This window comes from Apteryx mantelli, chromosome 4 (genome assembly GCF_036417845.1).
Source record: "Apteryx mantelli isolate bAptMan1 chromosome 4, bAptMan1.hap1, whole genome shotgun sequence".
Classification (NCBI taxonomy): Eukaryota; Metazoa; Chordata; class Aves; order Apterygiformes; family Apterygidae; genus Apteryx; species Apteryx mantelli.
The window spans coordinates 25,200,347-25,218,998 of record NC_089981.1 but is presented as its reverse complement, the minus strand read 5'-3'; the positions used below and the strand labels follow the sequence as shown (position 1 = coordinate 25,218,998).

The 18,652-nt window shown below is 39.4% G+C and overlaps 1 protein-coding gene across 1 annotated transcript in view; it reads left to right on the top strand.

Moving 5' to 3' along the window:
- The window catches only part of PTPRJ (protein tyrosine phosphatase receptor type J), a 29,216-nt gene extending 11,797 nt beyond the window's left edge, over positions 1 to 17,419 (top strand). Inside the window, exons 12-26 of the mRNA XM_067295342.1 lie at positions 1,136 to 1,423; positions 1,683 to 1,817; positions 4,505 to 4,718; positions 4,861 to 4,979; positions 6,241 to 6,328; positions 7,224 to 7,265; positions 8,125 to 8,133; positions 8,223 to 8,310; positions 8,770 to 8,860; positions 9,881 to 9,954; positions 10,101 to 10,235; positions 11,737 to 11,856; positions 12,641 to 12,801; positions 13,316 to 13,451; positions 14,189 to 17,419. Of these exons, the coding sequence (XP_067151443.1) occupies positions 1,136 to 1,423; positions 1,683 to 1,817; positions 4,505 to 4,718; positions 4,861 to 4,979; positions 6,241 to 6,328; positions 7,224 to 7,265; positions 8,125 to 8,133; positions 8,223 to 8,310; positions 8,770 to 8,860; positions 9,881 to 9,954; positions 10,101 to 10,235; positions 11,737 to 11,856; positions 12,641 to 12,801; positions 13,316 to 13,451; positions 14,189 to 14,347 (1,859 nt within the window). The 3' untranslated portion in view covers positions 14,348 to 17,419. The remainder of the gene's footprint in view (positions 1 to 1,135; positions 1,424 to 1,682; positions 1,818 to 4,504; positions 4,719 to 4,860; positions 4,980 to 6,240; positions 6,329 to 7,223; positions 7,266 to 8,124; positions 8,134 to 8,222; positions 8,311 to 8,769; positions 8,861 to 9,880; positions 9,955 to 10,100; positions 10,236 to 11,736; positions 11,857 to 12,640; positions 12,802 to 13,315; positions 13,452 to 14,188) is intronic.
- The last annotated feature ends 1,233 nt before the right edge of the window (positions 17,420 to 18,652 follow it).

Here is an 18,652-nt window from a genome sequence, read left to right as displayed (position 1 = left end):
TCATGATTTTCCCTCTAGAAACTAGACAGCCGTTGTCACCAGAGCTGTTGCTACAGATTTAAGCCCTGGAACCTTGTATAATTTCACACTGTTTGCAGTAGCAGCTGTCAGTATATTTGAAGGAGAAGGAGTATCTATAAGCCTCAATACAAAGAAGTCACAGTCACATCTATCTTTCAGCTAAATCTGTTTCTTCCAGCATACAGTTCTACTGCTTCCCTTAATTTCTTAAAATAATACCCTTTTTATAACAGAATAATTTAATCCAGGAGTCTTTCTACCCCTGTATTTGGAAGTACCAAATACTCCTGAATCAGGAGAGGCAATACCTGTGCTATGTGTTATAACTGCAGAAATTGTAAGAATTTTGATCTTGAAGGCCAAGTTTTATAAGACTTTAGAGGGACCTTTCTTCTCGGTATCATTGCTATGTTAGCTTTTTTAAATATCTTTTTCAATCCATCATAAGGTTTCAGTTTTTAGAGTATGTCCTATAGGTCACCTACGCAAACTGACATTGCTCTTCTAAGGGTGGCTGCTGCTATACAGTTAATACACTGAAATTATCTTTGTTTTGTAATGTTGGTATAATGGTCATGAATCTGAGTAAGCCAAGATAAAGGGGGTTTTTACTTGCATTTATTGTCAACTTTTTAGCTGTTTATGCAAGACTGTGAAGAAATGTCCTCTAGCTTTGTTTGAAACTGAATCTCTCAAGGTCCAAAGGTCTTTTCAGGTGTGTTTATTGAGGTATTATCCCAAATTGCAAAATCTGTTATCCCATTGCAAATCTGATGTTGTACTGGGGGATTCAGCACTGTTGTGACTCCCACAATTCTTACTAGAACTTTCCTGAGACTAATCAACTGGAGTAGGGCAGTCAGGTACATGCAGATAATGGTTTCCTAGATATTAGAGTTTTCAGTGGCTGCTTTTTCAAAGTTTTCCACACATTTTCTTTGGATTCACTGTTATTTTCTTTTTCAGCATTGGGCTGTTCTCCAGTTGCTTTCCACTTGTACGGTGATCCTAGTGCTCCTCTTGTTTAATTACTCTTTGAGGCCATTTATAATCTCTTCTCTGTACACAACAACTGCATCCTTCATTCTTATGCTCTTCTTGTTTATTTTTGCAGTTCCTGCCTCAGTGACTTCATTTCAGTGTGAACCAGTGGTCAAGGAGTCTAACCTAACACTCAAATGGAAATGTCCTATTGGTAACAACTCCGGCTTCAAAATTAAAATATTTAATGATACATGGGAAAAAGAACAACAGATTTCACGCTGTACAGGAGAAAACTCAGAGGAAACCTTCAGAATAGGATCTTTAAATTATTTCACCACCTACAACGTTAGTATTACAACTCTTGCAGATACAAAGGAAAGCTCTCCAGTGCAGAAAATGTGCAGGACAAGCATTACTGGTAAGTATTAAGGTCTGAGAATGGAAAGATACTTATAGGATGAAAAAATTAGCCTCAGGATTGCAGAATACCAAATTTGATTTACGGTACATTATCAGGATACAGGTTATGAATAAAACACTGCATTCATGTAAATTATGATATCATGCACAAATAAATATCCATTATGTGAACAGAGTCATTATTACAGTATTGTCTTGTTTGGAAAACTGTTCTTTTCCTGTTATTAAGGTACTAACAAATATTTCTCTATTTATAGACCCACCTCCGCCTACTAAAGGTCCTTTAGTCAAGGCAATCAGTCACATTTCCTTGTCTGTTGAATTCTCTGATTTTGAGTCAGTAAATGGACCATTAAAAGCCTATGCAGTAATCATCATAACAGAAGCAACAGGTAAGGTGTTATGATATTATCTCCTAACTGGGTGAAACAATTTATCAGACAGCATTACGTCAGGACAAAAATTTTACTCTGATGTTTGTAGCTTTAAGCTCTAAATAGATGTTAAATGAAGAGAAGAAAAGCTGACTCAGTATTTTCAATTGCCTTTCAAAAATCGTGATGCAAATACTTTGCTTGATTGAAATTAGATTACTCCCTGTTTTCAGAAAGCCACTGCTTCACTTCAAGCCTTTACCAACCTGAATTATCCTGGTATACAAGTCTTTTATGTGACAATATTGCCACTGTGCTGTTACCATCTTGATTTGTCAATGATTTCTGTCACAAGATTGTGTAGTATCCTTTTTTCCACAGAATAATTTTTGGAACCAGTAATACAAACAACTTTGGAATTTGGAATGTTTTCCTCCCTCCCTCCTTCAGCTGGAAGATTTTTGCAGTGAGATGCTTAAAAAAAAAAACAGAGGGATGACAGCTTTCCTTCTGATGTTACTTACACAACAATGCTTTGTTGAGAGAGAGAGGGTGCAGATGGAAGGCTTGAATAGCACTGTCAGCATTGTATGCCATGGGAAACTGAATACTACGGGAAAACTAGAGGATAGTTTGTACAACTCACCTCTTTGAAACATCAGATCAGAGAAACTTTTATTTGTTGAATGTCTAGTGATAAATCATAAAATAAAGGAACTTATCTTTGCAGTGTAGGTTTTTGGTTGAACTCATTTTTACTTCTGCCAGTGCATTGGAGGAATTAAGCAGCCACTAAAAATAATACCCCCATTTGGAGCATCATTACCTTTAGGGTAGACAGAGGGGACTTTCTTCAATTGCTTAAACAGTAGTGTCTACGGTTATTTGAGATTCCCTGGGGCAGAATCCAAGACATCCTTGTGGGGCTGCAGATGTACCCCAGGGTGTACATGGTTTTGGGATGGAAACTAGGGACGAGGCAGGACATTGTAACACGTCTCAGATGGCATTGAACACCCATACCCAGGCAACAGAGTTAATTTCAACATCAGCTGCTTAATGTAACCAAATAAATGCTGTAGGAGAGCCACCTTGCTCACCTCGCCTGCGCAGTTGTAGTAGATGAGAACTTTGCTGTTGATTTGCAGCGAGTACCAGATCAAACCTTGTCTACGTGCCTGTAGAAAAGTTGCTAGAGCTTTTGCACAACCTTTCGGAGCCCCTGTTCAACTTCTTTTTAAATATCGGTTCAATAGTATATCAGCTTCGAGAAGGAGCTTTTAGCTTTGTAAAGGCAATATGCAGAGAGCGATATACACAAACTTCAGTCATATGAGCAAGGTGCTCCTTCATCCCTTAACACCTTGAATATTTTACGTCAGTTTGCTTGCTCTTGAATTTTCTGACAACTGGTAATTTGAAGAGTTCAGTTAGTTCAGACATGCCTCAACTATATAATCTGCCTCAAATTTCTAGGGTTCATCTTTTCCCTGACAGAGTCATAAAGTGGGAATGGGAAGAATGGTTTAATGTAGTTAAACAGCCTTGTTCCACGCTGATATGAAATGCCAACCTGCTGTGCGTTTGCTCTACCTTTACCCAGGAATTAACACCATCAGATTAAAATCATGTTTACCTGGTTGATTTTTAAAAGTAATTGCATAGCATTAGTATCCAGCAGCAGGAGTCTTACTTGCACAACACAAGTCACCAAATTCTGTGAACTATTTATTGTCAATGCTTGAAATTTCTTGAGGACAACAATAACATCCTTACAATTTGGCTTTTAACAGTGGGTACTGTGAAGTGATCCCATTCTGTAGAGGGGGTGTTGTTGGTCATTGACTGCAGCAGCTACTTCTTCTGAGTCTTCTGGACTCAGAAGCTGTCCTGATCATTTTGCCCAATCCTTGTCTATGGCAAGAGAAGGCAGAAAGTAGTTCCTTTGTCTCTTAGGGTTTAGGTGTGAAAGACACAGGCAAGCAGTTCTAGAGGAAAACTCATCCCACCCATTTCAGTATAGGACAGATTGCCTTGTGGAGGTGCCTCGCTTGTCTCTGTCTCTCTCCATTGGAGGCAGAGAGCCTGGACCAACTTCAGCTGACGACTAACTGGCTCCAGTTAGGCAAGGTGACTCTCACTGTTAGCACTTGTCCTGCTTAGAAATAAAAGTCCAATGTGCTAAAATAACTCTGTGGGGTCACGTTTGACTCCAGGGTAGGCACAGCAGACAGTGTAGGCCAAGACAAGTTTAACATCGTCCTGAATGAAGCTTGACTCTGTTGGATGGCATGATGTTATCAAACACAAATTGGCCTTTTCTACGCTGGCTGCATAGTATTCTCTGCACTCATTAGTACATAGAGTGGATTTGGATGTGACTTACTTGTCTAGTGAGAGTTGTCCATAAGGGCACCAGAGTCTTCCACTAAACTTTGTAGAGAAGCTCCACCATACGTGGTAGAAATGAAACCAAAAGGATATTAAAAGAAGTAGCACAGGGGAGGAGGGGAATAGTTCAGTAAATTGCACTGCAGTAGAGAGAGTTCCTGAGGTTGTGTCTGTTGCACTTAGCCTTTAATTTCAGGACATATTTGTGGAATAATCACAACTGGAGTTACATGACACGCTCTTACCCCCTGAGCCACTCTGCTAATTCTTACAAAAACAGTGGGTGATGTGTACCACTTTCTTTGTTTTTCCAGAAGGTTGTGGGTCTTCAAAGCCTGAATTGAACATCACATATAAAGATTTCAAGCAAAAGAAGACAGCCACCTATGTAACATATATCATAGATATAGGGCAAGCAAAGCAGTCATCTTTCCGTTCTCGGAACGGGACACTCACAGTTAATGTAGGCACTGGAAACACCATGCGTGGCTATGAAAATGGACCACTGAGTCCACTTCATTCATACAGGTATTTATCTTAACCCACTGCTTGGTTATTTTTGCAACAGTTGAAATCTAAAGAATCATCTAATGAAGAGATCACAGATCTTGCTTAAGGCTGTTAGTACAATCTCGCATACCTGTTTTTTTTTCCCCTCCCTTGTCAACAGGGCACGTGTGGCAGGTTTCACTAGGATTAACTTTACTGGGGCTGACATCATTGTGGGAGAAGATAGTTATGCATCGTTTTCACCTTGTTCTGAGCAGGTTTTGTTACCCCAGGATCCAGGTATGCCTAATGTAAAACGGACTGGTGGCTTTGCACATGCACTGTTTGTGGAGATTCCTTAATTATGGCAAATGATGTAATTATTAGCAAAACACCTGTTGCTCTCACTGTGATGGACTGCTCCTTTTTAGCTTTGCAGTTCTCCTGCTCTGTAAATCCATACCTTGCTAGTTCTGCAGGTAGCCTTTTTTTCCAGGTATGATTCCCAGAACAGAAGTCACCAAAACCCCTGTTACTCAGGGCATGCTAAAAGTGATCAGGTGATACACTGAGACTTTGGTACAGAAATAAGTAGCAAAAGTGGCTATTGTAACAATTCTGATAAATTAGAAGCTGATGTGTTAGAAGACAAATATTGATCCTTTGGTCTTTTTTTTTAATTCATTTATCATTCTTGCTTTCTTGTTCTTTATGAGCTCTCCATAGTGGTATTGCTGAAGGATGTAGTGAAGAAGAGAAGACGTTTAGTAGAGCTTCCAGGCACATTGCTCACGCTGTTCAATTCCCTGCTTGACTTTCAGTTTACTGTGCCCCTAGGACTTATTTTAGAATCCATAGGTAGACATCTGGGGGGATTTGCAAAAGCACCTTAGTGAGCTAGAAGACTGCTCTGAACTTAAGGCACACAAACACCTCTGAAAATCTGGCCCTCCCTGCCTCAGCTTTCCATTTGTAAAGTGGAGGCGGTAAGATAGGGATCTTCTGCAGCTGTTACCAATTGGTCATTGCTTTCTTTATGATGCTTTCTTATATGCTTTCTAGGCTTGGGACTGTCCTCCCTTCTCCTGGGCACAGTCTGTGTAATAAACTGCAAGTTCTAGTTAAATTGGATACACCCAAAACTATCTGTTGTAAGGTGCAGCTACTCAGATCTCACTTGTCGCGTAAAGAAAAATCTGAAGGGGTCAATAAAAAAAAAAAAAGCCATCATTCCATTTATTTTGACCTTCCTGCTGTTATTGTACTGTCAGAATGTTCAAAATGGAGTGTCTTCCTAATAGCTAATCTGTGAATTTTTTTGGTAACTGGAGCGGAAAGTAAAAATCGGCCACTCCTTGTAAGACTTTGATCTGCTTATGATCTTTGGTTTTTTTGTTTGAGACTCTGTGTGTGTGTGTGTGTGTGTGTGTGTGTGTGTGTTTTAGCTGTGTCTTTTCTCTCGTTTTCTGTCACTTGCTAGGTTCTCTTGTAGCATGCTGATTGATTAGATCATTGCCAAAGAGGTAAATCAATAATGAGAAATACTTGTTCTTTTCATAAGGTCTCATTGCTGGAGCTGTTATTGGATGCCTTTTAGCTGTATTGGCTGTAGTCGCTATAGGGGGTTACATATTCTGGAAAAGGAGAAGGTAATACATCTTCTTTGATCTATTTGTTGTGATACAGAACACCAGTATTTCACATCTGTATCTTTCTGCTAAAAAGGCCTCTATTCCTATGTTATATACTTTCAGTATGATGCTTTAAAATACACTGTATTCAGAATCTTTTTGTATGTTCCAGTTCAAAGTTGTTACATCTAACTAGTGAAATGGTTTTGCTGATAAAATGTTCGACCCTGTAGTATACTAGTGGGTCAAGATCTGCTTCATTTGGCTCTTGCAAATTCACACATGCTCCTAAAGTAATCCAGTCAGAAGTGAGCCAACATCACCGATTATAGTGCTAAGACATGCATAACTTCATCTTAGAAGGTTTTATCTGAAAGCATCCATGAATGGTTCTCCTTTAACTGCTTCTTTGACTAGCTGCTCTTCTTCCCACAAGTTTCTGTATGTGTCCAGTAGCTGTGAACAATCACGAGAGAACCTTGTCCTCTGAAGCTAGGAACATTTATTTTCATTCAGCTTCCATTTCCAGTACCACTGACGCTAACATAGCTGTGTAACACTTCTGCTAGTGACTGTGGGATTAGCAGCGATTCTACAGAGATGTTGGTTCCTGATGCGCATCCCTCGGGGGGACTGCCTGCGCTGAAACTGCACGCTTTGTGTTCAGGCATTTTGCTCTGCTTCCAACAGAAAGGAACAGCCCTAGTTTTAAAAAAAAAATTGTTAAATGAGCAATGAAGTATTTCAGTCTTACTACAGGTGTGAGGTTTGCCTCAGAGGTTTTTTGCACAAGGTGAGATGCTGTAGCAGAAATTGTTTTGAACAGGCACAGGAAATAGCTCTTGTCAGGAATCTCATATGAGTTCCATAAATTCACTGTCAGCCTCTTGTGTTGTTTTCTTTCTCCCTATAGGAAAGATAGAAGAAATACTGAAATGTCCTTTTCTCCAATCAAGTAAGTCAATATCCTTTCACACAATGTTTTCTGAGCTCAGGAGGTATTTGCAAAACTTTCTTTGAACCCAGTACTTGTTTTATGTATGGGTTTATATAGAATTTTGCAGTACTAATTCCTTGTGGAATTTAAAGACTCCAGCCTGCAGTCTAAAAATAATCATATTGACTGAGACTTCCACTGCTGCCACAGGGATCTGAGTACTCACTTCCCGCTATGATGAACTGCCATTAGATATAAAAATATCTCATGCAGTTTTGAAAATTTTCCTCTCTGCATGAAACATAGGCTTTTGTGCACATTGAGGGAATATTCCAAACTATTGATAAAGTGGACGTAAGCAAAATCCTCTTCTGTGGCCCAGATTTTTCTTTGTTTTATGGCTGCTTTGTGCTGAGCCATCAATTCAGATAATACTGAAACTGCAATAGCCGCTCGAAGGAGGGTAATCGCAACGTTGGCAATCCCAGGCAGTGCAAGTGAACCATGTTATTTGCTCTTGCACCAACCTTGCTGATGGAAGGGCACAGCCAGAGCATCCCATGGAGCCCCACCCGTGCAGACTTTGGCTGCTGGCATAAAATATAACAGAGAATGGGGCCAATCCAAATGGAAGAGAAGTACAAGAGCAGCTGACTGACACCTTCTTTTACATGTTTGTTCTGAAGGAGGTGCTATTCTCTCCTTGGCCGGAACAGATCAGTTAAATGCTATGCCTTGATATCCCTCCCCTGTAAATACAGTTTTGTGGGTGCCACTATCAGAGTCATGCTTTCCTTCTTAGTTTCACACAGTGAAAAATACAACCGTGTGTGTCTAATCAACCTTTTTTCTTTTTTTTTTTCCCCCTCTCCTGAAGAGTCAAGAAGTAAGTGAAGCACATTTTGTTACACATTAACTAAATTCATTGTTTATTTACCTAATATCAGTGCTAATACATGGCTTTCCTTGTTTTAGGTCAAAATTGATTAAAGTGGAAAACTTTGAGTCTTACTTCAAGAAGCAGCAAGCTGACTCCAACTGTGGTTTTGCTGAAGAGTATGAGGTATGTGTCCTCAGTGGGGAGAGCTTCATGGCAAATATTTTTGAAAAGCAAATTAGCTTTCCTTTGGAGTATGCATGAGGTTTACTGAAGGGCGAGAGAAGAAGAAGGGACCTTTATTAGAGATTGTTGGTGTGCACGTGTCGCATTCCCTTCCCTCATTCAGCTCCCAATTTCGTTGAAGTGCACCCAAAATGCTTCACATCCTGAACCATTACATCTAGCCCATTTAAAGCCCATTTCTGGGCTTTAAGCACACTATTAATCCCTTTTCTATGAGGTTTGCTACTGTCACCTTCCGACTCTGTTTGAGAAGAGCCGATTTCTATCATCATTTATCCCGGTTTAACATGCCTATTTGCACAGCAAAGACCGAGAGGGTTTGGAGTATTTGTTTGCTTCAGTCGAGTGTTTCTGTACTCTTCTTTAACTGGGTGCTCATTAATCTGTCTTTTGCTGTAGGAACTCAGGCCTGCTGGTGTTCATCAGCCCAAATTTGCTGCTGAACTTCCTGAAAACAGAGGGAAAAATAGATACAACAATGTCTTGCCATGTAAGTTACTCTCCTAGGTTTTGCATATTGTACTGATTGAGGTTTTAAGTGAAAGACCTTGCGTTTGGTTGATTGGCATTTAACAGTACTGAAAGGTTTCAAAGAGGGATTAACATTGTCAATTTGCAAATAAATAAAAAGTGTATGAATTTGGGATGCTGCTTTCTCAAAATCACTATATTAACAAACCTAAAGAACTTTCCCTCAGCACCCCTTAATTAAATCATTTTTGGTTTTCATTTGTGAGAAACTTAAAGTTGAGATTGAAAGACAAGAGGCAACAGTTGACTACAGACAGATAATGTGGGGAGCTATGAGAAATATTAAGATGGTGCCGGACAACTTTGCAGACAAGCTAGGAGCCTAACCGCTCTCAAGTTGTCTAGGCATCTCAGTAAAGAGAGCGTAAGGAGGAATTGGAAAGTGAACAGTGAGGTCTACTTGTGCATGCTTTGGAGGAAAAACCCAACTGCAAGGGCAGCAGGAGAGAAATTGCCTATTTTTCTCTGGTAATTGCAATTATAATGAATTTCATGTTGGATATTAAGGAAAATAAATCTGACTGTGGACAGTAAATCTAAAACTTTTGAGTCAAGTTTTTAATTGCTAAAATTGCAGAATACTATCATTATATTTTCTTCTGAATAAATGCATAATATTGCCTTTTACTGACAAAGTCTTGTCTTAAGTTGTCCCTTAAACGTCTCTAAAATTCCAGCCTATACACATGTAAAAAAAGCTATGTTCATATGCAAGAACAAACCCTTTTTAAAATTAGTCTTCAATATTCTGATTTTTTTTTTAAACTGGCCCCTTATTTTTCTGTAGGCCTCCTAAACTGCTGCTATTTCTGATTCTTAAAGTTAGAGCCATATATTCTTATTTTTAAAATGGATATTGTTTTTTAAATAAACATTTTTTAAACAAATATTTAGAAACTATGCCTTAGGCATGCAATATTTTGCTAAAAGGTTCTAGTTCTAAAATTCATCATTTTCTTTTCCTTTTTCCTTTCTGCAGATGATATTTCTCGTGTTAAACTGTCAACCCGAAGCCATGCAACTGATGATTACATTAATGCAAACTATATGCCTGTAAGTGACTTAATTAGTTGAAATGAAAAATAAGGTGTATTTTTATGATGTAGTAGCTCTAAAAAAATCACCTGATATATAAAATCAGGTTTATGTCTCATCATTAACGCTGGTGTGTGTATATATATATATTTTTATCCTCTTAGGGTTATACTTCAAAGAAGGCATTTATTGCTGCACAAGGTCCTTTACCCAATACTATAGATGACTTCTGGCGCATGATTTGGGAAAAGAATATCTACTCTATTGTTATGTTGACAAAATGCGTTGAACAAGCCCGGGTATGTCTATCTCTCACTTTCTCTCTCTCTCTTTTTTTTTTTTTAACTGAACTGTCTTCGAAGAAAGTTGGATCTCTTCTAATTCAGACATCACATGCATTTTCCACATAGCACCTAGTCCCCTGAAGTCTTTAAACACTGCAAATAGACGTGAATTTCTTCCTACTTCTTGTTCTCAGAAGTGTTTGGGGCAGAGCAGGACTTTCCTCTGTGCTCAGTATTGCACAGTTGGCTTTAAATATCTTGTGAACTTTTTTTACATTCCTCAAAAGCATCTGCAATTGCTTTAAGGTAGTGGTATATTTGCTTAGATGAACCAAAGACCTTCTTCATGTGGCACATCCAAGGAAATACAAAACATCAGTAATGTAGAAACTAGATTGAAACGTAGGATTGTGATCTACTCTTATCTTAGGAACAGGTGGGAAGACTTGTGTACTGGTAGTGGATGCAACTTGGCTGAACAATTTAAGGTTGCTCATGTGGCTTTAACTGAGCATTTTTGCCTTTACTGAAATTCATTTGATCTTATTTATTTTTATATACATAAGTATGTGTGTATGTATGTATGTTTATTATAAACCCTGTTTCAGTTTAATGTATCTAAGCTTCTACTTGAAACCTAATTTGTTTCCCTTGCGATCAGAGCCAAGTATCTCCCCCATCCACAGTGGGAACACTAACAGCATTTTGTAAATGTCAAATAAGAACCTTTTTGTGGGCAAAGAGCATCCTGGACACACAGATAATACAAAATGCGTGTGTTTTGGATCCAGAGGAATATTAATATACTTTTGTTGTTGCATGAATATACCTAAAAAGTCCTTAGGCACCCAGATAGTCCCTGCCGTCGTTGTCCAGGAAGCAGTAAGCAATTCTTTGGACAGGAAGTTGGCAAAGGTGTTCCTTCCACGGCCAAAAGCTGACTTTTAGCCCTTTCAAGCAAACTCTTTTCGCAGCATATCTGGGTCATCATATTTGGGTTATTTTGGCTAGCCTGGAAGTCAAGAAATACTCTACTCTTTGGTAGAATAAGTTGCTTCTATTTAAATTTTCTTTACTGCAGATTGGTTTTGTTATTAGCCATAGTAGACTGGAGATGCACCACTCTTTTCTTATAACAAGCATCTACTTAGTGGAAGACTGTTGTCCAAATTAAATAAGCCCAAATTTTTCAGCTTTTGCCTTTATTATATCTGCTGACTATCAGAGTAGCTTGTCTCAGGACAATTGTGGAATCTTTCTCTTTAAAGGTGGGTTCTTCTACCTAAAGGATGGTTTAGGTGGAGCTGCTGCTGCCTTGGTATAGGCCATTGGGAAGGGTGAAGTGCTTTCCAGCCCTACTTCGTGTGGCGGTTAGTATTTAGAACTAGCACTCAGTTACTTCAAGGTTGAGATGGAATCGTAGGGGATTATCCTGACATGTCCTTCTTTTTATTTTTTTTCCCCCTCTGTTTCATTGCTCAGTGTGATGTATCTAACTTTTTAATTCTGTTTTTAGACAAAATGTGAGCAGTATTGGCCAGACAAACAATCCATGAGTTATGGTGACATTATTGTGACAATGGTCTCAGAGATTGTCCTTCCGGAATGGACAATAAGGGACTTCACTGTAGAAAATGTAAGTAGTTCCCCAACTCTTAGTTGTGTACAAGTATCTTTAGAGGTGGATTTATTGTATCACTGTGACTTCACATGCCAGACAAATTTGGAATGGCAGAATATAATAATTTCACTAAACCTTAAAATCAAATTCAAAGATATCTCAGAGGAAAGAATAAGAGTGGTTTATTTTAATTTAGGGCTTTGTATGTGTTGGTCTCCTTTCTACCAAAAACCTGATTTCAAATCTTTTGTACTGATATTGACAATGAAATTCCTGTGATACTTATGTATGTGCATTTGTTCATCTGCCCCATCTTCCCAGAACAATATTTTAGTACTAGGTGTGGGAATGAGCTGTCAGTAAGGTGCTTCCTGTGAGAGAACGGGGTCTGCCAGCAAGATCCAGTCCACTAATGGGAATTCCTGGCTGCCCCAGCAGCAATCCTGCAGTTCATGTTTACCTCAGACTTGTGCCAGAAGTCGTGCTTATGGACAGCAAGAAATGCAGATACTTGGAATATAGAAGCTAGACCGAACAATTGGCTATATCTCTGTCAGCAAATGTAATGCTGCAAAGGAGATCTTGGAGTAAAGTGCAATGTAAAAGGAAATTATTTCAAAGTATTCTTTACTGGACAAGAAGGGGAAGGGGAACTGGAATAACATTTATCAAAGTACTGCAGAGTTTGTAACAGTCTACTTTAATGAACCTAGGCTTTGACTGATACATATGGTAGGAAGCCCTACTATTGTTCTTTTGAAGCCTAATTGTTTTCTTTTTTTAATGTGTGTTTCTCTAGTCTAATGCACCAGAGATTCACACGGTGCGCCAGTTCCACTTTACCTCCTGGCCGGATCACGGAGTGCCAGAGACGACAGACCTCCTCATCAACTTCAGGCACCTTGTTCAGGAATACAACAATCAAAATCCTATTGACTCTCCTACTCTGGTGCACTGCAGGTAGAAAGAACCTTTTTGCCTTAGACGTGCTTTCATCTTGCTGCTTTTTTAAGAACAATTCTTTTTCAATGTGATTAGAAAGTATATGTATATATGTGAAAGAGCATGGAGTTTCTTTGCTGCTTAAGGACATGGGCTATTCATCCTGCCAAATTAAGACCTTTGCCCCCTTCCTCAGAAACATAGCAATACTACACAGACAGCAAAGTGCATGATATGAAAGCTCATTAGGACAAGCTGTCTCTCCCAGGCTGGAAAACTTAGCCTAAAAAGTTGCCTTTTTAAGTGTTTTTATGTGTAATCTTGTGCAAGCTGCAAGGCTGTAAAGCCCAGCAGGGTGTCCCGCCTCCTTCTGGACAATGGTAATAAGAGCTCCTCCTGGCTGCAGAGCCTTTGCTCCCTGTGCTGCTGAAATAATAAAAATAATCCTACCAACTTCACTGGCTTTTCCTCAGGACAGAGGGGAGCCTGTGATTGAAGGGAGCAGTTAATAGCTTCTCCTGTGTTGTTGCAGTGCTGGTGTCGGAAGGACAGGGACTTTCATTGCCATCGACCGCCTGATCCAGCAGATCGAAATGGAGAACACTGTGGACGTGTATGGTGTGGTGTACGACCTCCGCATGCATCGGCCTCTGATGGTGCAAACCGAGGTAGGGTGATTGTCTTTCACCCAGCAATGTGTTCTTCAAAAGTCATAATAATCCAGAAAAGGTGGAATAAAGATGCAGCTCAGAATTATGGGAAGATAAGAGATTATGGAGTAAGATGAAACCACCCTCTACTTAAACTTTACTCCTTCCCACCTTATCTCTTCCCACAAAAGTGGTTGCAGCCAGAGCCATAGTACACCCGTGCAATCACCTTACAGAGTAATTTGTAGGACTGGCATTTGCAGCCAGAAAGAAATCAAATCCTGAAAAAGGTAGTTTTTTTTTTTTTTCCCTCTTGCTCTACCCACACAAAATTTGCCTTTATCACTATGAGCTATAAATGTCTTGAGTCTCTGTGTGCATCTTCTCTTGTGCATTCTGCAGGAACACACATGTTCCTGCAGAAATTATCACTTCAATCCAAAAAAGTGCATGGATTAACTCAAGCTGATCTGGGAAGGCAGTAAGATCTCCATCATGAAAGTCTTAAGAGAACATTAGGCCTGACAGTAAATTTGGTCCCAGTTTTTGACTGGAGGGTTGGTCAGATGACGACATGAGGTCTTTTCCAGCCCAATTTTCTGTGAAATATACATATAACTTTTAAAAATACTCTAAGATAATATGCAATGCAGTACATCCAAAATCCAAAGCCTATATTAAAGAACAGAATTGCTGTCAAAATCAAGTACTTTCTAAAACTGTATTACCTTCCTTTTTTCTTTTTCTCCCATCAGGACCAGTATGTCTTCCTAAACCAGTGTGTTATGGATATAATTAGATCCCAGAAAGACAAAAAAGCAGATCTTATTTACCAAAACATGACGGCAATGGCAATCTATGAAAATTTCACACCTGGGCCAGGTTTTGGGAAGGCCAATGGCTACCATGCATAGCCTGGAAGGACGACAGTATCTCCAGGAGGTGTTGTCTGCGTGTAGGAAAGGGAACTGTTCCACTCTTGTTTTCCAGGATTGTGTCTCATGTCTGGTTTTCTCCAGTTCTGTACAACTGATTTGAAGACGTGATCTACAGGAGGGAAAAAAAACAATGCTGGCAGGAGCCACAGGTCAATATAGAAGGAAACTATTTAAAGTTAACAGAGGAATTCTGCTTTTTCTTGGGATTTTAACAGTACTGATAGGCGAAATAGCATTTGCAGTACAGATGGTGAACTAGAATTTAAATATTAAAATAATAACACAAGCTTTTTATTACAATTTTATATGATATCATTTACAGACACCAAGCTTGTGGGCTGTTTTAATATATTTAATTATAAGTTGCAGGAACATATTTTATCTACTGTATCTGGTTACTTAGCTAATAGATATGTGCCTCTGATTTTTTCTGAGTGTTCCTTTTTATTTAAAAAAAGGAGTACAAACACCTCCTCCAAATGGACATTTATACTTGGAAATTGTGCCTTTTCTAGTTGCTACTCTAGAAAAAAACCAGCAGAGAATCTATTTTTGTACTGAAACTCTTAATGAGAACACAGATTTTTAAATAAGGCTTATGTCAAACTTATAACTGTAGTTGCACTGTTGGCAGGACTATCCAGAAGTTTGGAGGTGAGCTTTGTTTTTGCTTTTCACCACAAATATCCCCTGCCTTAATGTTTTGGTGCCTCTGAGAGAGGAAAAGGAGTGTGGTGCGTCACTCCGAGCTTTAATAGTAGGAAGCAGATGAGCAAATGAGTCTGTGTATGTGTGTGCAGGGGTGTGTGTGTATGAAGGATGGAATAGCTCCTCCCTGTTCCTGGCTGATACTCCTGTTTTTACACAGTTTATAATGATTTATTTAAAGGTGCAATATATGATTTACTGAATAATGATTACTCTATTCTAATAGAGTTTTACTCAGGTTGGTGTCTTTTTATCATTATTGTTGTTTTTCGTCAAATGTATAAATCTGTGAAAATGTTGAACTGAGGTTCCACGTGTCCAAGCACTCCCAAACAGATTGACTGGCTTTACTCTTTCTACCAAAACAAATTGCACAAAGTTCTGCTGTAAATACCAATTTCTTGGTTGTTTTAGCCATTCAAAGCTGAGATACATCTTACCTGACTGCATCTCATTGATCTAATGTAATTGTTTTATAATTGTTTGCAATGTACTGCTGCTGTTATTTTAACTGGTCCTTTTTCAGACAGAACAAACAAGTAAAAAAACCCCTAAATGCTAATTTTACAAGTTGAGGATTAATTTGGATTTATTTTGCTGGTACATAACCGCTAGATTCATGAAGGCATTACCAATGAAGGACTTATGAAGTAGCTTGGTGGGGGGGATAGAAGGGGAGTTGTTTTTTGGTCTTCGGATCATTGCACTGGTTGCAATTGTAGAAGAATATGAAGTTTATGAATAATGCTATAGAATAGCTGTAAAACGGTGAAAATCTTATGAAGGTTTAATTACCAGAGTCCCTGGAATTCTGCTGCTTTTTTTTTTCTTTTTTGGAATTTTTTTGTTGTTGTTGTTTTAGCAGAGCTATCAGAAATAGCTACAAATACTAGGAATATGTGTGGCATTACAGTGGGAGCTGGTGACCTTCTAGAATCCACTGTGAGCTGAAGACTATCTAGGAATTCCTGGTGCACAGCTGTAATTTTATGGATAACCAGAGGAATTTCTTCCAACCTGGTGTGAAATTGTGGTGTGCCGCGTGAGCAAAACTGGAGGACAAACCACAATGCTCTTCAGCTTTTTAATTTTTTTTTTTTTTTTTTTTTTGGTAGCAGCCACTTGTGGGTTCCTGAATATTTTTTCTTTCTCTGCAATACTTAAACACAAGAGATTAATGACCCCACCCAAGGCTCTCCGTGATCGCAGTCCATGTGGTGGATCTTTCTCCCTGCATCCTTTCTGAGCTGCTGTCAGATGACAAAGACAAACCACTCGGACCAAACAAAACTGTTCCAAAGGACTTTGAAGGGACAAAAGCTCACCCCTTACAGTCATCTTACATTTCTTTTTTTAATCTTCAAAGTACTACACTTCTGTGCAGAGCACAGAGCCAGTATTCGTTATTCCTGGTCTCCCAGGAATTGGCTGCCTTAGGGTAGTGAATGCTCCCTTGCTTCGAAAGGCCCTTGTTTTATTTGCCGCAGAAGAGCGGGAGATGCATCTTCTACTCTAGGTTGTGCCTCTGCAATATATTGGAGCAGAACATCAGAAAACCAGCTGGCGTGGGGTTTCTGCCTAGCCACCATGCAGGTACTGTTGCAGAAAACCAACATCTGTGCCATAACTTTCATGCTGGAAAGAGACTGCGCCCAAGTCTTGCTTGTCCTCACCACCCAATGAGTATCCATTTTTAATGCAGGTGCATCCATTTGGACACTTCTACCATTTCCCAAAACTGAATCGTTGAGGAAAGAGACTGAAGTTTGAACTAAACAGCCTGCTAATGCTAGGAACAGGTGGAAAAAGCTTAAAATGTTGTAAACATAAAATTGGTGGTAGCATCAGTGTAAGTAACTAGAACAGGCCTGGTAGCGTCCTTCCCACAGGGATATCCTGGATATCCGACAGGGAACACTTTGTTGTCTCCTGGATTCCTTTTGGCCAAGGTGACATGAATCCCTGCAGGCGTTTCTCACCTGACTTCTGCTCTTCTCCATGTTGTGATTGCTGAGATCTGTCTCTCTCTTTGGTCAGTGTTTTCCCTTGCTGCCACTTACCTGAAGTTATCCGTTTTCCAAGCTCAAAACTCTGTTGTGCTCCAATTAGATCTCCTGCGTTTCTCTTTTACTCTTTTTCCCATTTGGGGCCTGCTTAAGAAGGGAAAAGTTGATGTGTTTCAAATAAGTGACTGCTAGTTGAATATCTTGAAATGATGTACAAATTTTATTGTTTTCTTATTTGTTGTACAGGAAATTTCAGCACATGTCTATAATATTTTTAATGGTTTGATTTGTTTTTAAAGATATAAAAATAACAATTAAAAAGCATCATCCTAGAGCGCTTGCTGTCTTGTTTCCTTTCTTAGGGTTTTTTTTTTCTTGTTCCTTTTGAGTAAAATTAATTCTCAAAAACACCTATTTCTTATAGAAGGGCTTTGGAGTTGATAAGGGAAGGGGGCTCTCATCCTCTCAGGTGGCACTTGGGTTTGCATTTCAGTCACTGGGGCTCCTTGCAAGGGTATTAATGTGTCACTGAGGACTGTGTGGCAGGTCCAGGACCTGATGCCAAGGTGTCCTGGCAGCAGAGTGCAATCTGCTGCAGGGAGACTTTGGGGAAGCAAGATCCCTTGATGCTTTCCTCGATTTACATAGGTATGTTGTTTGAAATGCTTAAACTTTAGTGAAGCAAACTCTTCTGGCTGTCCTTGGAGACCACATGGTGTGTGAAAGCCACCCAGAGTTATGTGTTGATACCACTGCTGCTATTTTAGCTGTGCACAGATTTTAAAAGGTGGTGAATAACTGCAGAAATTAGTGCCGTTTTGTATCTGCTATCAGATGTCTTCTAAATGATAAGATTAATGTATTAGTGCTTCTCACAAACTCTGTTCGCATTTATTAAACAGGCCTGACTGGATGACAACATTTCATCTGGCAGAAGATGCCTTTCGTTCCTGCACGCTAACTTGAGCTCGACAGCATGGTCAGGTCCATGCTGCATGATGGCCACATGCAGCAGCAATATACCGCTCACGTTCTTCAGTGCTGTGATCCTTGAAATATTTCTGCATCTCTTGATTTCAGTGAAAACCAGCAATCTTCTGCTTGCTCTTGCAGGCATTTCTTGCAGACAAGAGTTGGTTCAGTCTTACTAAGTGTTAGGAGCCTGCTTGACTAGAGAGCCAGTATATCTGGAAATTGCGTGCTCTATCTGGTCCTGTTGTTAGTTAGTTTTTCTACGTTTGAGACAGAGAGGTGGAAGTCAGAGAGGAAGAGGTACCATTTCTGTCTGGTTCTTTACTTGTTGGACATGATGCAGTGAGAAATACTGCTGCTCTTGGATGCTTTTTCTGATTGAGCACTGTCAGGCATTGGGTAGTCCAGCAGGCCTCTGCTGGTGGTGACCGATCTCCTGCATTTCTTAGTAAAAAACTTTCATATGGTGATGCCAAAATTTGCTTTTTTTTTTTTTTTTTAGGTCAATGAAAATTTCTCTATCCCAGTTAATTTGCAGTCCTTTATATTTCAGGCTAGGGCCTGTGCCCCATTCAGTAAAAGCATCTCAAAACTT